Source organism: Podarcis muralis, chromosome 6 (genome assembly GCF_964188315.1).
Source record: "Podarcis muralis chromosome 6, rPodMur119.hap1.1, whole genome shotgun sequence".
NCBI lineage: Eukaryota > Metazoa > Chordata > Lepidosauria > Squamata > Lacertidae > Podarcis > Podarcis muralis.
Window position 1 is genome coordinate 56834745 of NC_135660.1, and position 14317 is coordinate 56849061.

The window sequence follows — 14317 nt, forward strand, 5'->3', positions numbered from 1 at the left end:
AAACTATAAACTATAGTCATGGTTTGTTCTTGGCTTCTCTAGGTGAAACAAACCGTGAGCCCAGGTTCAGGGATGCCAGCAGGCTTTCCTGGGCCCAGTACACTGTTAACAATAACTAGGGCCAGCTCTAGCTTTCTGGGGGCTCAGACTATCAGTGGGCCTCTTATCCTCAAACCACACACCCCTTCCTCAAGGCCCCCGTTGTTGGTATCCATTTTGTCTCAAGAGACATTGGAGTGTGCCTCCAGGGGTAAAACCACTGAAGAATAAGAGCATTTGTTGCTGCTGCTGCTGAGACCAGCAACTCATAACTGCTGCCTCCTGTGTTACTTCTGCTGTGTGAACAGCACTCTGCTGCCTCCTGTGTTACTTCTGCTGTGTGAACAGCACTGAAGTGACTTTTCCAGGGTGCAAGCCTGGGCAGTGTGTATGGAGGTCCTGGGCTGCCCAGACGACAAGACCCCCACTCCCTCGGCCTCACTGATGTGCTCCAAAGGAAAGCAGACCAAAAGATGTGGCGGCATCAGCTTGGCGGCAGGAGTTGCCAGAAGGAGGTCCCACCCTACGGTTGCTACCTATCCCTAGAAAAGCGGGGTCATCCTTTTTCTTTTTTGGAAAAAAGTGTCCTCCCCCCGTATTCCAACTCCTTTTCCTCCTCAAAACTGTGCAGGCAGAGGGTGGGTCCAGTGGGAGGAGGAGAATGAGAGTCGGAGTGGGAGTTTGGGAGGGAAAAGGATCACAGGACATGGGCAGAGGGTGGAGCGAGGCTGGGAGGAGGAGCTTGAGAGAGAGAGTCTTTGCGTACAGAGGGTGGGGCGCAGGGAGTGAAAGAGGGAGCTTGCAGTGCATGAGCCTGCCACAATGGAGTGTCAGGTTTTGCATGGGAAGCGGGGTGGCAGGTGGGTCGGGTTGCAGGGGCCTGGTCTGGTGCGGGAAAGAGTTTTTGTGCAAGCAGAGAGGGGGGTTTCCATGGGGCAACCAGGAGAGAAAGGAAATTTGTCTGTAGATTAGGGGAAAGATAATGACACCACTATCACCAATTCCTCACTGAGAGCATCCTTAAAAGAGCTGGCTGTCTTTGCATGCTGCAGTGTTTGGCGGGAAAGCTTTCATAAGTTGGTTCCTTAGAAGGCTTAGTTGGTCATTCATGCTCAGTCATGGTTTGGTTTAGAATTAAATGTGAACCAGGTCAGTATGTGTGCTCTTATTGTTGACACACAAAACTTTATGTTCCTCTTAATGGAAAAGCCTTCTCTGAATTCAGGCTATTAAGGAAATAACCTGAAATAATCATTTTACCTGTTTGTATTTAATGCTGGATTAAAATAAGCTTATGCCAATAATGATGCTGTGCCTCATTCAATAAAAGACAAAGATCAAACAAGTATTTAAAACATTTCTTTATGAGACGCCTGCTCTTTTGATTATGTTATTGGAAAACTATGATGGGAAGCATTTTGTAAAATTAAACAGCAGAGCAAATTACACTGTCATTCACCTTTAGGCTTTCACTGTAAGATGTAAATTGTCGTTAGTAATATGAGGGAGATCCATAAGACATAATTAAGCATACTGTGCAATGTAATAAAACAATTTCCTGGTTTTATAGCTCCAGAAGAAGAAAAAATCAGGTGAAAAGAAATTGGGAGGCTGAAAGCATTTTATTAAACTATGCTGACTTGGAAGTGGTGTGTTATTAAGAACAGGAATAACAGAGAACTGTATTTTCAGCAGCAACAACCCTGTTATGTTTTGTGGCTGGGTTATTGTATTTCTTTAATAAAACCAACTGCTTACAAAGGACAACCACAACAAAAGATACATACTCAGTAAAGATGCACATTTGCTATTGTTGATGAAAGGTAATACCATATTTCCAATTATAGACCTGGCTGGGAAATAATGATTATATTATGTCCAGCATTTCTTTTTCTTTTTCATTTCTCGCTCCTTTGAATACCATATGGAAGCCAAATGCCTCACTGTCAAAGGTTGCTATCTTATTAGTGCAAGGGAAAGTTATCACTCATATTTCAACCTGACAGTCATCTTATTTCGCCTCTTATTACTTGGTTCATTCACATCTAAGCTGCATTAATTAACCTTTTCAGTTTCAGGGCATGGTTTTCAATTACATAGTCTCAGACAGAAGGCTTCTAAAGACCACCTTGATTTTGCTGGTGAAAGCAATAGCATGAAAAGATCAGGGTTGAGTTTTAATAGTTCAGGAGCATGAATTTTTGGCAAATTCGATTACACCATAAAGAAAATATTAGTTTAGCGCCAGAGTATTTCTTCTTTTCTTTTCTTTTTGATGGAAATGAAATTGTACACAGTGAGAAGGTTATAATGTGTTTGCAGCACACATGCATGGATAAAAACTCAAGTTATAAATTAAATGGCAATCTCAAGATATGTCTAGATTTTTTAAAACCTGAACTAGAACAACAAATAACAAATTTATTGTTAATAAAATGTAAAATAAGAAACTTTTAAAATGCATGGTTGATATCCAACGTAAGTCATATTCAGCCAGAGCAGACCCATTGAAATCAAAATATATAAGTCTGTTTATTTAAATGGGGATATTTAGAGTATGACTAAAGTTGGATATCACCATGTGGATATATAATTTATGTTAAAGGTTTTTATAAACTTATAAAATATTAAGGCAATGTAGAGGAAAAAATAAATAAATAAATCTAAAATACACACCAGAGTAAAACTGTTAAAATAACAGCACAACACTAGAAAATAATCAGAGCACAGTAATTTAAAAATCCATTTAGCATGCATGTGAAAGAGCAGATTGTATGAGCATGCCTTATCTTAGCTGGTGATGGATTCCACATGAGAGGAGACTTATCTATCTATCTATCTATCTATCTATCTATCTATCATATATATACAAACAATGCTATGTTTTTAAAAATTATAAACCAGAGGCTTAAACTCAGTCCCCTTTAAGTGTCCATCTTCTCTCTGACAAGAGAAGACAGGAGGCACAGTGAACACTAGAATCCAGGGAGAAGACACAATGATCTGAAGGGAAACAGGGTGGTATTAAACATTCCCCAGTAAAACCTATATTTATGCTGTCATTAGTTTTGCACCAAGCTAGAGCACATCTATAACTGTCGAAAAGCTGAGAGCTAATATTAAAACATGCATGCATAATTTCTACTGTCATAGATGCTAAATTAAGGACTCAAGCCATGTAAGTTGTTCTTGCCAAAATAAGCCATTCCTCATTTTTGGCATTGATCATGCCAGGTATGATGAAGTAAGGGATAGATCAATTAGACATCCTTGTTGATATCCAATAGTAGTGTCTGACTCACAAACCCCCAGATGTTTTATTTTTTTGTATATTTGGGGATCTAGATAATGAACAGCAATGATATTTTTTTCCCCTTAATTCAATGACCCAAGACCTTAAGTTGGTTGGTGATAGTGCCAACTCCCATGCTAATTCCCACCTGTCCAAACAGCACAGTGGAGGAATTAGCATGGCCTGCACAAGGGAATAATGTACACATCATCCACTCCACATATGCCATCCAAATATGCTAACTAACATGTTCAGTACTTGTATGTTTTGCTCTACTGGATAAAGAGCAGTTTGGGGGATTAATTTTATTCAGGAAAACAGTGGGGGGAGGGAAGAGTTATCCCTTCTGCATGCACTGAGGCAGGCTTCTTTAAACTCGGCCCTCCAGATGTTTTTTAGCCTACAACTCCCATGATCCCTAGCTAGCAGGACCAGTGGTCAGGGTTGATGGGAATTGTAGTCTCCAAACATCTGGAGAGCTGAGTTTGAGGAAGCTTGCACTGAGGTCTCCTGATTGGGGCACCGGAGGGTGTTTAAGCTATTTTTAAAACCTGTAAGATATATGATAATGGATTTCTCATCATCTTATCTACTTTCTAGGTGAAAATCGTGCCTCACAAAAATCAGAATTAAAATCAAAAGTCAGCAGTATAGAACACTCTGGATGAAGCTTTACTTAGCAAGACTTCCTTAATTCTGAGATTTTGCCATTTTGCAGAGGTAAAAATACATAAAATTAGTAGCAGCTCACTTTCACTATTTGAAACTAGCAGTGAATATTTCACAAACTGTGGTGACAACATGTTTTATTTGCAGGAAAACGTATTTTTACAATAAATATATGTCTAAGCATTAAAATGTTGGGAGTGCAAGATGCATTGCATTTTGGTATCAAAAAGGGTTCTACTGCAATATTTAAAAAACTGTTTTAACTGGTTAGTCTACCAGGGTATAAATTGCTGCTTCAATTGTTCACCTTTATGGCTAATTAAAAAAAAACTTTAAAAAACCTTACGGCTCCAATCTAAGACATGAACCTCCATTTACTACTGTCTTATTAAGGAACTTAACAAGATGTGTAATGCTTCTACTTCTACATCAAACATATACATTTTTAAAATGCAGTTAAGCTGGATCTAATCAGCAGATAAAAGTAAAATGTAGTAATCCAGACCAGGCACTGTACTGTTTTAATTAAGAAGGATCTTAATTTGAGTCAGCAATGTGATGCAGCAACAACAACAAAAGCTAAGGCTATTCTAGAGTTGTTTGACAATGAAACCGACTCCCTTGGAAGGTGGTGGACTCTCCTTCCTTAGAGGTTTTTAAGCAAAGGAATGATGGTCATCTATCATGGATGCTTGAGTTGAGATTCCTGCATTGCAGGGGATTAGACTAGATGACTTCCAAGACTATAATTCTAAGTTTTAAATACAAGTGGGACAGGAAAATACAATTGCTCCAAAGCATCTCTATATATTTATAGAAACAAAGGTATATACAGTGGTGCCTCGCAAGACGAAATTAATTCGTTCCGCAAGTTTTGTCGTCTTGCGATTTTTTTCATCTTGCGAAGCACGGTGTCGGGAAAGTTTTGGAAAAGCTTCAAAAATCACCAAAGTCTTTAAAAACCTCAAAAAAGGCTACCACACCGCGTTCTATGAGTTGCTCCTCGAAGTCAAGTCGCAACTGTATTAACGGTGTTAAGAAAAAGGAAACAAACTTGCAAGACGTTTCCGTCTTGCGAAGCAAGCCCATAGGGAAAACCGTCTTGCGAAGCAGCTCAAAAAACAAAAAACCCTTTCGTCTAGCAAGTTTTTTGTCTTGCGAGGCATTCGTCTTGCGAGGTACCACTGTAATCCCTTCTGAGGAAAGATCAGGTAAGATAGGGAACTTTTTCAGTCCTTCTCCCCCCCCCCCAAAAAAAAATACCTACTGTGACGGAAAATTTTGTTTTGCTGGGCAGGTTGGGTCACCAAGTGTTTTTCTTTTTCTTTTTCCTTGCTAGCAAACGGTTAACGAATGGCAGCTTCTGATTGGCCAAGGTTCCAGGAGAGGGAGTTTAAGAGACCGTTGAGTAGGTTGGGAGATAGGTTGGGAGACAGGGAGTGAGAGGAGAGAGAGTTGGTTCTGGGTAGAAACATCCGCTCTGGGGAATATATCAAAAGCTAGAGAAATAAGTCTCTGAGCTTAGTGTGAAGGACAGTGTGTGGTGTCCTGTATGAGTAATTAAGCCAGGAATTAACTGGGAGGCTGAGGCTGAGCCAGGAGGAATAGAAGCTGGAAAGATACAGTCTACTTAGGTCTCATTCCAGTCAGGAGGGGAGAGATTCTTCTACAAAAAGAGAAGATTCCCAAACCAGTTAAGAGGGGTGTGGAGATCCCTTGGGTCTGTTACTTGGAGTGCCTCAGGAATAAGGGGTGTGCAACTGACAGGAAGTACCACCTTGTTTAAGAACCAAAGTATAAAGCAGCAACAGCTGTGCAACAACTGAGAAAGAAGTGAAGTCAAATTACTGGAAATAAGCTGAGCATTTACCCTTTAGTCTAAAAACCTGTAAGATCTACCTGAAGTGAAGTGCACAAAACTTATAACTATTAAAGCCCCTCCCACCATGCACTACTTAGGACAGTTGTGCATTTTGAACAAAGAAACCTGAAAACTGCCTAAACAGTGATTTCAAACCACTCTATTTCATAGTTCCCCTTCTGTTCTTTTAATGACCAAGTATTGCACCTCTACCTCCCCACAGACAAAGTCACAAAACTTACCGTGTAATTACGCGCAAGAACAGCACCAGTACCATCTTCCAAATAGTGTGTTTCTGTGAAGTTGCCAGCAAAAAGGTCACTGGAAGAGAAAGAGGATATCTTAAAACATAATTTCAAGACCAAATCTTTTTTACTTAATTACTTTTTAAAACAAAATTAAAGTGGAAGAGTAGAAAGCTCAATAATGGAATAAAATAGTTATAATACTGAACGAAGTCTGTGCACATTGTTATAAGGGGATTTACTACAAGGTTTTATAAATTAGCCTCTCTGATTGTAAAATCACTGAGTGGCTATTATGAGGTGATTATTTATGAATTCAGATTTATTTAATATGTAACACTTAACCTACCCTGTGTACTTTATATTTCAGATGAGCTGCTTTTTTCTATTAGAAAATGGTTCGAGATTTTTATGCATCATGTCAAATTAACAAGGCAAAAATGTAGACTTTAAGCTGCCTCAAAGGCAAATTCCACTCTATCTCAAATTTACAGATATTGTGAGTGAGGCTGGTGTAACTTCTTAGGTGTATATGCAAACGTCCTAATACTAGCTAAAGTAAGGGTTGGTGTCTTATTCTGGATGTAAGCTCTGGAAAGGGAAAGAGTGTCTGTAACACTGGCATTGGTCAGAAGGTGTAGTCAAGACAATTCATTTCTCTTTCTAAGCGGTTTCGTCCAATCCAAGGAATTACATGGTGCTAAGAAAGTCAGTACTACAGTGGTCTGCATTGCAATTACCCCATGCTGGGGATCAAGGTGCCCATGTCTGAACAGAATTCTGAACAAGCAATTTTGCTATTTAAGGCAATTTAAGGGAACAGATGTCACTGTGACTTAATTGCTGAAAATTTAGCATGCAATGTAAAGTTTTTAAAACCTAATTATGCCAGCCTGAGTTCTGGAACAGAAGACAGTTCCTTAGAATTTCTACAGCTTCCAAAAAATGACACTATTCCTATAATGATCAGTCTTGTTTCAGAGCTTGATTCTTGTAGCACCTACTGAGTTACATGATTGACTGAGCTCATGATTAGCGGCTACTACTTCAAAATAAGGGGAGCAACCTAGTTCTCTCAAAACTTGGGGAAATTTTATACTTATAGGTTCTCCACTGCACTAACCATGAGAAATAACCCAAGGACACTCCATTGTTATACATTCCAATTAAAACTAATACCGCCACTGAACATGGTCGCTACAATTTTCTGCCAGAAGCAATATTCCTGAAGGTGGAACTTTGTCTTTTTCTATATGTATATTATACCCTTATAAAGAAATGTGCTTCTTAGCCAAGGGGCCGTTTCTTCTTGAAGTAGTGGCAAAAAATAGAGAGAGGGAGTGGTAACTGGATGTCAGTCATTTGGAATGGAAAGTCGCAGAGGATTAAGACAGAAGTATTATTACAACAGCATATCCTATATTTTCTATGCACCACATTTTATAAATGTATTGTATACAAATGTTGCAAGTAAATAAATGAATGAAATATTTGTGCAGACAGAATGCACATGGGAAAGGGATGGGGTAATGCTTGCTGGCTCCAGAACCTACATAATCATTAATTAAAACTTCAGAACAGAACCTATTGGCATACAAAGTAGAGTAATCACCTGTAAACAACCTGTATCACATGGTTTATGGATCATCTGTATTGTCTCAAGCAAAAGAATATGCTTCAACTTTCAAATAAAATAGCCTTCATTCAGTTGCAAATATTTATGCTTGAAAGTTGGGTTAGGGGATGAAGAGGGGGGGGGGGCCTTGAATATATTCATAGCCACTATGTGAAAATATATGTGAGAAAGGTTCTCATTATTTTTTCCTGGGAACTTACAACCACCTGAAGAGGAATTTGTGTATGAAAACAGAATAAATGAAAAGTTAATACACTGTGGCAGCTGTGGTGGTAGGGGTCCCTGTACTGGTAATACAGGTGGAAAAAGAACTCTTGGGGGGGGGGATTCCTGCACAACTGAGCAGGCTAGGAAGAGCTAGGATGAACGTTCAAGAACTACTGTAGAAGGAGGCTTCACAAAACAAACTCCTTTATGTTGGGTCTGGAACTTAACAGGTTAAGAAGTTCCCATGATGCCTCAGCATTCTGACGTCAGCTTTCGAAGCTGGGAGGAGCTTGGGAGGAGTTCTGTCTCTTCCTCCTGGTTCTTTGAGGGAGAAAGTCGCAGTTTTCCTCATGGCTGCGGTGAGCCCAGGAGATCCCTGGGGAATGTCGGAATAAAGAACTGAAAATGGACAAACCTGGACTCTGTATGTGTTTGTCAAAGGACGTGGCAGTTTTTCACCGCTGTGTTTATCTCTGCTAAGGTGTGACTGAGAGCTACTGGACGACGGAGCTGAGTGGCGCAGCTGAGGGAAGCGCGCCGGACCTGGCTGCCATAAATAGCTAATTGAGGATCGCAAATCAATTAGCGGGGTCCCAATAAATCAATTCCACAGGTTATGGGTACTTAATTACCGCTTGTAAAACTGTCACTGGAAGTGCCGGAATGCGTTTGAAGTTGCGGTTCAGAGCAACGGAGTTGCGGCAGGAGGTGGTGAGATATTTGCCTGTTGCTAAGAGGCAAAAGAGAGCAGCTGACTGAAAGATGCAAAGTGGCTGCCTGTGTTGCTGAGTGCTGGGACCAGCTGGAGCTCTGGGAGCTGAGAGCAGCAAGGAATCGTTTCTCCACGGAGAAGGGAGAGCCTGAGAAGCTGAAACTGACTGTAAGTACAGCTTGGGGCCCCTTGGGAGAACGGAAGAGGATGGCAGGCTGCCAGGTCTTGGAGGACATTCCATGCTCACTTTAAGAAGTTGGGCAACCTGGCTGCTGATCTGAAGCCTATTGTTCTGGGTGCCAGGAAGCCAGAGGCCGCTTGGCTAGCGCTCCAGGGAGTTTGTGAGGCTGGAGGCGACAGCAAGGGCCGGGAGATGGCTGCTTCAGAACAGGAAGGCAAGATGGCGCTGACCACCTTCGTGAGAGCCGGTGCACAGCTGGGAAGGGCTGTGGGCCCCAGAGGGGGGGCGAAGGGACTATTGCCACTGCTGCTGTTGCTGCCAGGTTTGCAGAGTCTAAAAGGGCTGTCTGGGGATGTGCTGCGTTTGCTGTGAAGCTTCAGCAAAAGGCCAGAGCCCTGGAGAAGGAACACAAAAGCCTAAAGATGGCTGGAGCCCCTGTCCCTGATGCTTTAGCCACAAGGAGTGCTGCTGAGCAGGTCGGGGGGGGGGCGAAGGTTTCCAAAGGCACGTTTAAAAAGTTTTCCACTGTACGTGCTGGAATGAAGTGGAGGTTCAGAGTGGGCGGAGCTGGCAAGGAGTGCTTTTCCGGAAGAAGGAGAAGGAGGCCAGCTGGGAGGAGCCCAAGGCAGTGTTTTTCCAGTGGAGTTCGTCATTGCTACACGTGTAATGCAACGGGACGCTTGCGACGCTGCTGCCCATGGAGAGCGGAGACAGCTGGGCAGGAAGGTCCCAAGGTCAACCAGCTGGGTTTCCATTGGGAGTCAGTCTGGGAGAGGAGGCCAGCGTGGGAACGCAAGGGAAGGACGTGTCTCAGACGCTGGGGAGGGTTGTTTTTCTTATCACTGCTTCTATGGCAACTGTGAAGAACAACTCCAGCCAGGACACGGTGACACGCTGGGTGTTTTGGATTCTACTATCAGGCAGCACCTGATAGGCAAGCCTGCTGGCAAAATGCGGAACTGCAGGGCTGTTTCAACAGGAACAATTGTTATGTTAGCAGACGGAATGAAAAAGTCGGTTTCTGCTGTGGCTAACGTGTTTTTCTCTCCTTTACAGGAGGAGCTAGAGGTCTGCGTTGTGCCGGGACTGAATTGTTGTCTTTTATCTGTATCTGCTCTAATGAAGCAGGGGTTCAAAATTTGCTTTGAAAATGACACCTGTTCCATTTTCAGAGGGGGGCGACAACTGGTCAACATGAAAAGGGAGAACAATTTCTTTGTTCTGGAGTCACCTCTGGAGGGTGGTGGGAATGCTGGAAAAGCACAGGCGCAGTGTGCTAAGGTTCCCAGTCATGTGCAAAAGTTGCACAGGTGCACAAAAGGGTGTAAACTCCGGAAATGTGGGAGGTCCCTAGGGTGCAGGGCATGCCAAGGGTGCAAAGGTACTTGTTTTTCCCGGGTTTGGGAGGGTAGCCAAAGAAGCTTTTGAGCTTGTTCACACAGATCTGTCAGGACCCATGAGGTGTGAGAGTCTGGGTGGGGCCAGGTATGTGCTATCGCTGACAGATGGCCACAGCCAGGTTGGCTGGTGTCTCTCTCTCAAATCACAGGGGGAGGCAGCGCAACTGATCAAGGATTGGGTTGCGGAGGTGGAACTAAGGTTTTCCACCAAGGTGCAAGGGTTCAAGAGCGACCGAGGGTCACAGTTTACTGGGTCTGCTCTGGAGGAGTTTTTCAAGGAAAAGGGAATACGTCACCAGGTGACGGGTGCAAAGTCTTCTCAAGGGAGAAGGGAGGCTGTGGCTGAACCCGGTGATGGGGATCGGGTCCAGAATCAGGGTTCAGAACCCGGTGATGGGGACCAAGTCCAGGGTCAGGGTTCAGGGCAGGTTTGGGCATCTCCAAGAGTTGTGAAAGGAGTGTCCAGGTGTGAGGCTTCATCTCCGGTAAGCGTAATGGAGAAAGCTCACGGACGGGTTGTCAAGTCAGAGGGGGAAGAGTCTGACGGAGAAGACACAACTGCTGGCCCTAAAGGGTCAGTAGGGTATCAGGTCACAGGTGCGTGGAAAAGTGTCGCACAGTGTGATTCTGGGAGTGTTGAAGGGGTTCAACAGGTGCCTGGGAAAGATGCCGGGAAGGGGCACAAGGCAAAGGTAAAGGTGTTGAACTCAAAAGGGTCTTGTCAGAATGGTTTCGGCAAGAGGGGGTGTTGGGTCTGGAACTTAACAGGTTAAGAAGTTCCCATGATGCCTCAGCATTCTGACGTCAGCTTTCGAAGCTGGGAGGAGCTTGGGAGGAGTTCTGTCTCTTCCTCCTGGTTCTTTGAGGGAGAAAGTCGCAGTTTTCCTCATGGCTGCGGTGAGCCCAGGAGATCCCTGGGGAATGTCGGAATAAAGAACTGAAAATGGACAAACCTGGACTCTGTATGTGTTTGTCAAAGGACGTGACAGTTTTTCACCGCTGTGTTTATCTCTGCTAAGGTGTGACTGAGAGCTACTGGACGACGGAGCTGAGTGGCGCAGCTGAGGGAAGCGCGCCGGACCTGGCTGCCATAAATAGCTAATTGAGGATCGCAAATCAATTAGCGGGGTCCCAATAAATCAATTCCACACTTTATTGCCAGAATATCAGAAAGTCAGCATGTTTCTCTGCTGGTAGCCAGCAAAGAAGTTCAAATGGGAATTGGTCTTCATAAAAATAATACTAACCCTTTCCTTTTCTGACTCAAGCTCTCAGGAAGATTTAAAGTCAAAACAAGTAAAAACAAGTAACATTAAAAATGAACAAACCCCCCAAACCCTGAATCCCTCAAATACGATGCCTTGCAGAAACCCTAAACCCAAACCCAAACTCCTTTGGGTATGCAGAGCTAGTATTTGGACCCTGACCTTTAGAGCACACAGGTCAATGCATATGCCCCTGATGGTATGGTAAGTAACATCATGTCCTTCAGGGCTTCATGTGGATAAGAGATGTGGAACAGATGTGTGATTAATGACATTAGTCCTCATGAGCTTGAACATTCATTCATTCACTGAATTTATATCTCACCCTTCCTCCCGAAGGAACCCAGTCACTCACGCAGAAAACTCACTGAAATGTTTCTACAACTATGCGTGAAAGTCATTTTAGGTGGCAACCAGCCCACTGCACCCTACAGTAGGTGAATGAAACAAAAGGAGAGGATATAGGCTGCTACTGCTGCTGTATTTGCTATTATTAAAATTTACAGGCACCAACATATTATTTCTGACTGTCTGGTAGGGATAGAAACAGGAACCCTTGATTCCGTGAGCAACTACCTCATGTGGGAAGGCACCAGAGTTTCACTTTAGAGCATCTTCTAGAACAGTAAAGTATTTAAGGCCAGAGGTCATCCTAGGCAGGAAGGGCTTCCTGTTTGAACAGGAACTTTGAGCAACCATGGTCTTCCTGGTACATCTCCATGCATTTTGCTGACTTTGACTCCCCTTTGACATCTGCCCATAGTTCAGGACTAGCACCACCTAAGAAACCTGGCACCAAGTATTTACAGGACGTTACTTATACCTGTTAAAGTCAATCAATATTCTGCCATTGTGTAAGACTATATACAGCAACAATGTTGAGCAGTATTCTTTGCAGGAATAAAAGCAGGCATTCTGGTGTTTCATTGACCTAGGTTTCAGAGAGCAGATTGGTTTTAAAAAGCAATGGATAAAAAGATACAGGGGTACCTCGGTTTACAAACTTAATCCGTTTCGGAAGTCCGTTCTTAAACGGAAGCCATTCTTAAACAGAAGCACGCTTTCCCTAATGAGGCCTCAAATCCATTCAGATTCCGTTCTTAGACTGAGGTAAAGTTTGCAAACTGGGACACTACCTCCAGTTTCGTGGAGTTCGTAAACCGAATTGTTCGTAAACAGGGCTGTTCTTAAACCGAGGTACCACTATACTATAGAGTTGCAAAAATCAAAGGAATCTTTTGTGTAAGTAGAAATATTTTGTTTTGTTTACTTAAACAGAACTTAAGATTCTACTGCAAGAATCCTCCTTTTCGCCTTCCTCCTCTAAATGTGATGTACTGTATTTTACTCTTCGGTCTTGTTCTATGTTTTTTGATAGCGCTCTGACAGCTAAATGAAAAGGTGAGTCCTGAACACCATAGCCTCCAGGGTAGACACTTCTCTTTTTTTGGTAGAAGCAGCAGTTATCTCCTCTTTCGAAAATGACTTTAAAAGCTGCCCAGTGGAATAAACACTTAGTGCTGGTACAAGGAGATTTACAAGTCATGTGTGGGCACTTCTCTGAAGGGTTATCAACAGTAAGTACAACAAGCACTCAAGTTCAGCAAGAAGGAAAGGTGTGTGCAGAGGTCGCATCATGCATGGAACTCATGCTTAACGATCAAACACCACATTTGACACATGTATCCATTAGATAATTTGTCTCCCTTTGGAAAGAGATGTAATTTACAGAATTGATTTACATTTTTTTCCTGCACCCCTCTGGTAAAGGAAAGGTGATAAATAAAGGAAAGTAAACCAATTTAGATGGTAATCTTATTAACATAATTGAATGAATGCAACTAAGAAAAGACATGGGTTAAAACAACATTAATTCATCATACTTCGGGATCTACCATATGTTTTGTCACCACACTTAGGAAAAACAGCACATCTCTTTGTACAGCTTGCTATGGGTTCCTACCAGAAGATAAGTGATAACTTTGAATGCTGGGACAAGGTTTGCGCAGCTGTAGCCTCCCTGTTATTGAATAAATTCCTTAATTAATCCTCTGAAGCCCAAATTAGTAAAAATAAAATAAAAGTTTTCCTCTTTTGTCAGGCTTTCAAGGATGTACTCTAGTTTAGGACTAAACTAGATTATACAGTAAACATGTGGTTTAATTTACCATATCTAGTGCTTTTCCTTTTAAACTTCTTTGCCTGTTTTCCATTCTTTCCATACCTCTCCAAAATTTCCCTGTGTTCCATCTTTAACAAATTCTTCTTTGGGATAAGCTTAAAAATAATTTCCATAAGAGAATTCCACCACAAGCACTATATGAAACGAAACTCTCTCTGTATTTATGATACTTGTAGATAGAAAACTGAACACAGGAAAGATTTATTGGAAAAGGGCTAATAGGTCTGGGTTACTCCTACTAGTCCAAAGAAATCAGACTCTCTCTCACACACATGCGCTTCCAAGAGAACAAATGATACTGATTGTGAATATCAGTTCTATAGATTTAGTGGAAGGTATATTTCAGCACTTGGCAATGGCTGCTTCTTTTATAAGGCATGTGCAGGTATGCACATTTTGAAGGATGGTTGTGTTTCCATTTGTGTATGGAAAGTGGAAATTTGGTGGATTCGTGTTTAAACGTGACCTGAACTGATTTTCTTCCCCAACCCTAACCAACTCTACCTCTCCACTATTTCTTCGTGGAGGCAAAATGTACCCCATGGTAACCTATGACCAGGGCTGATATGAAATTCTATCTGACCTAATGGAATCCTTTCCAGGCAAGCTGTCCAAATTCACACCACAC

The 14317-nt window shown here is 42.4% G+C and overlaps 1 protein-coding gene across 2 annotated transcripts in view; it reads right to left on the bottom strand.

Annotated features, from left to right (window-relative positions):
- Nucleotides 1-14317, bottom strand: part of ADAM12 (ADAM metallopeptidase domain 12) — a 178654-nt gene that overhangs the window by 79130 nt on the left and 85207 nt on the right. For both annotated transcript variants that reach the window (XM_028729961.2, XM_077930356.1), the window contains exon 4: nt 6104-6182. In XM_028729961.2, coding sequence (XP_028585794.2) covers nt 6104-6182 — 79 coding nt within the window. The remainder of the gene's footprint in view (nt 1-6103; nt 6183-14317) is intronic.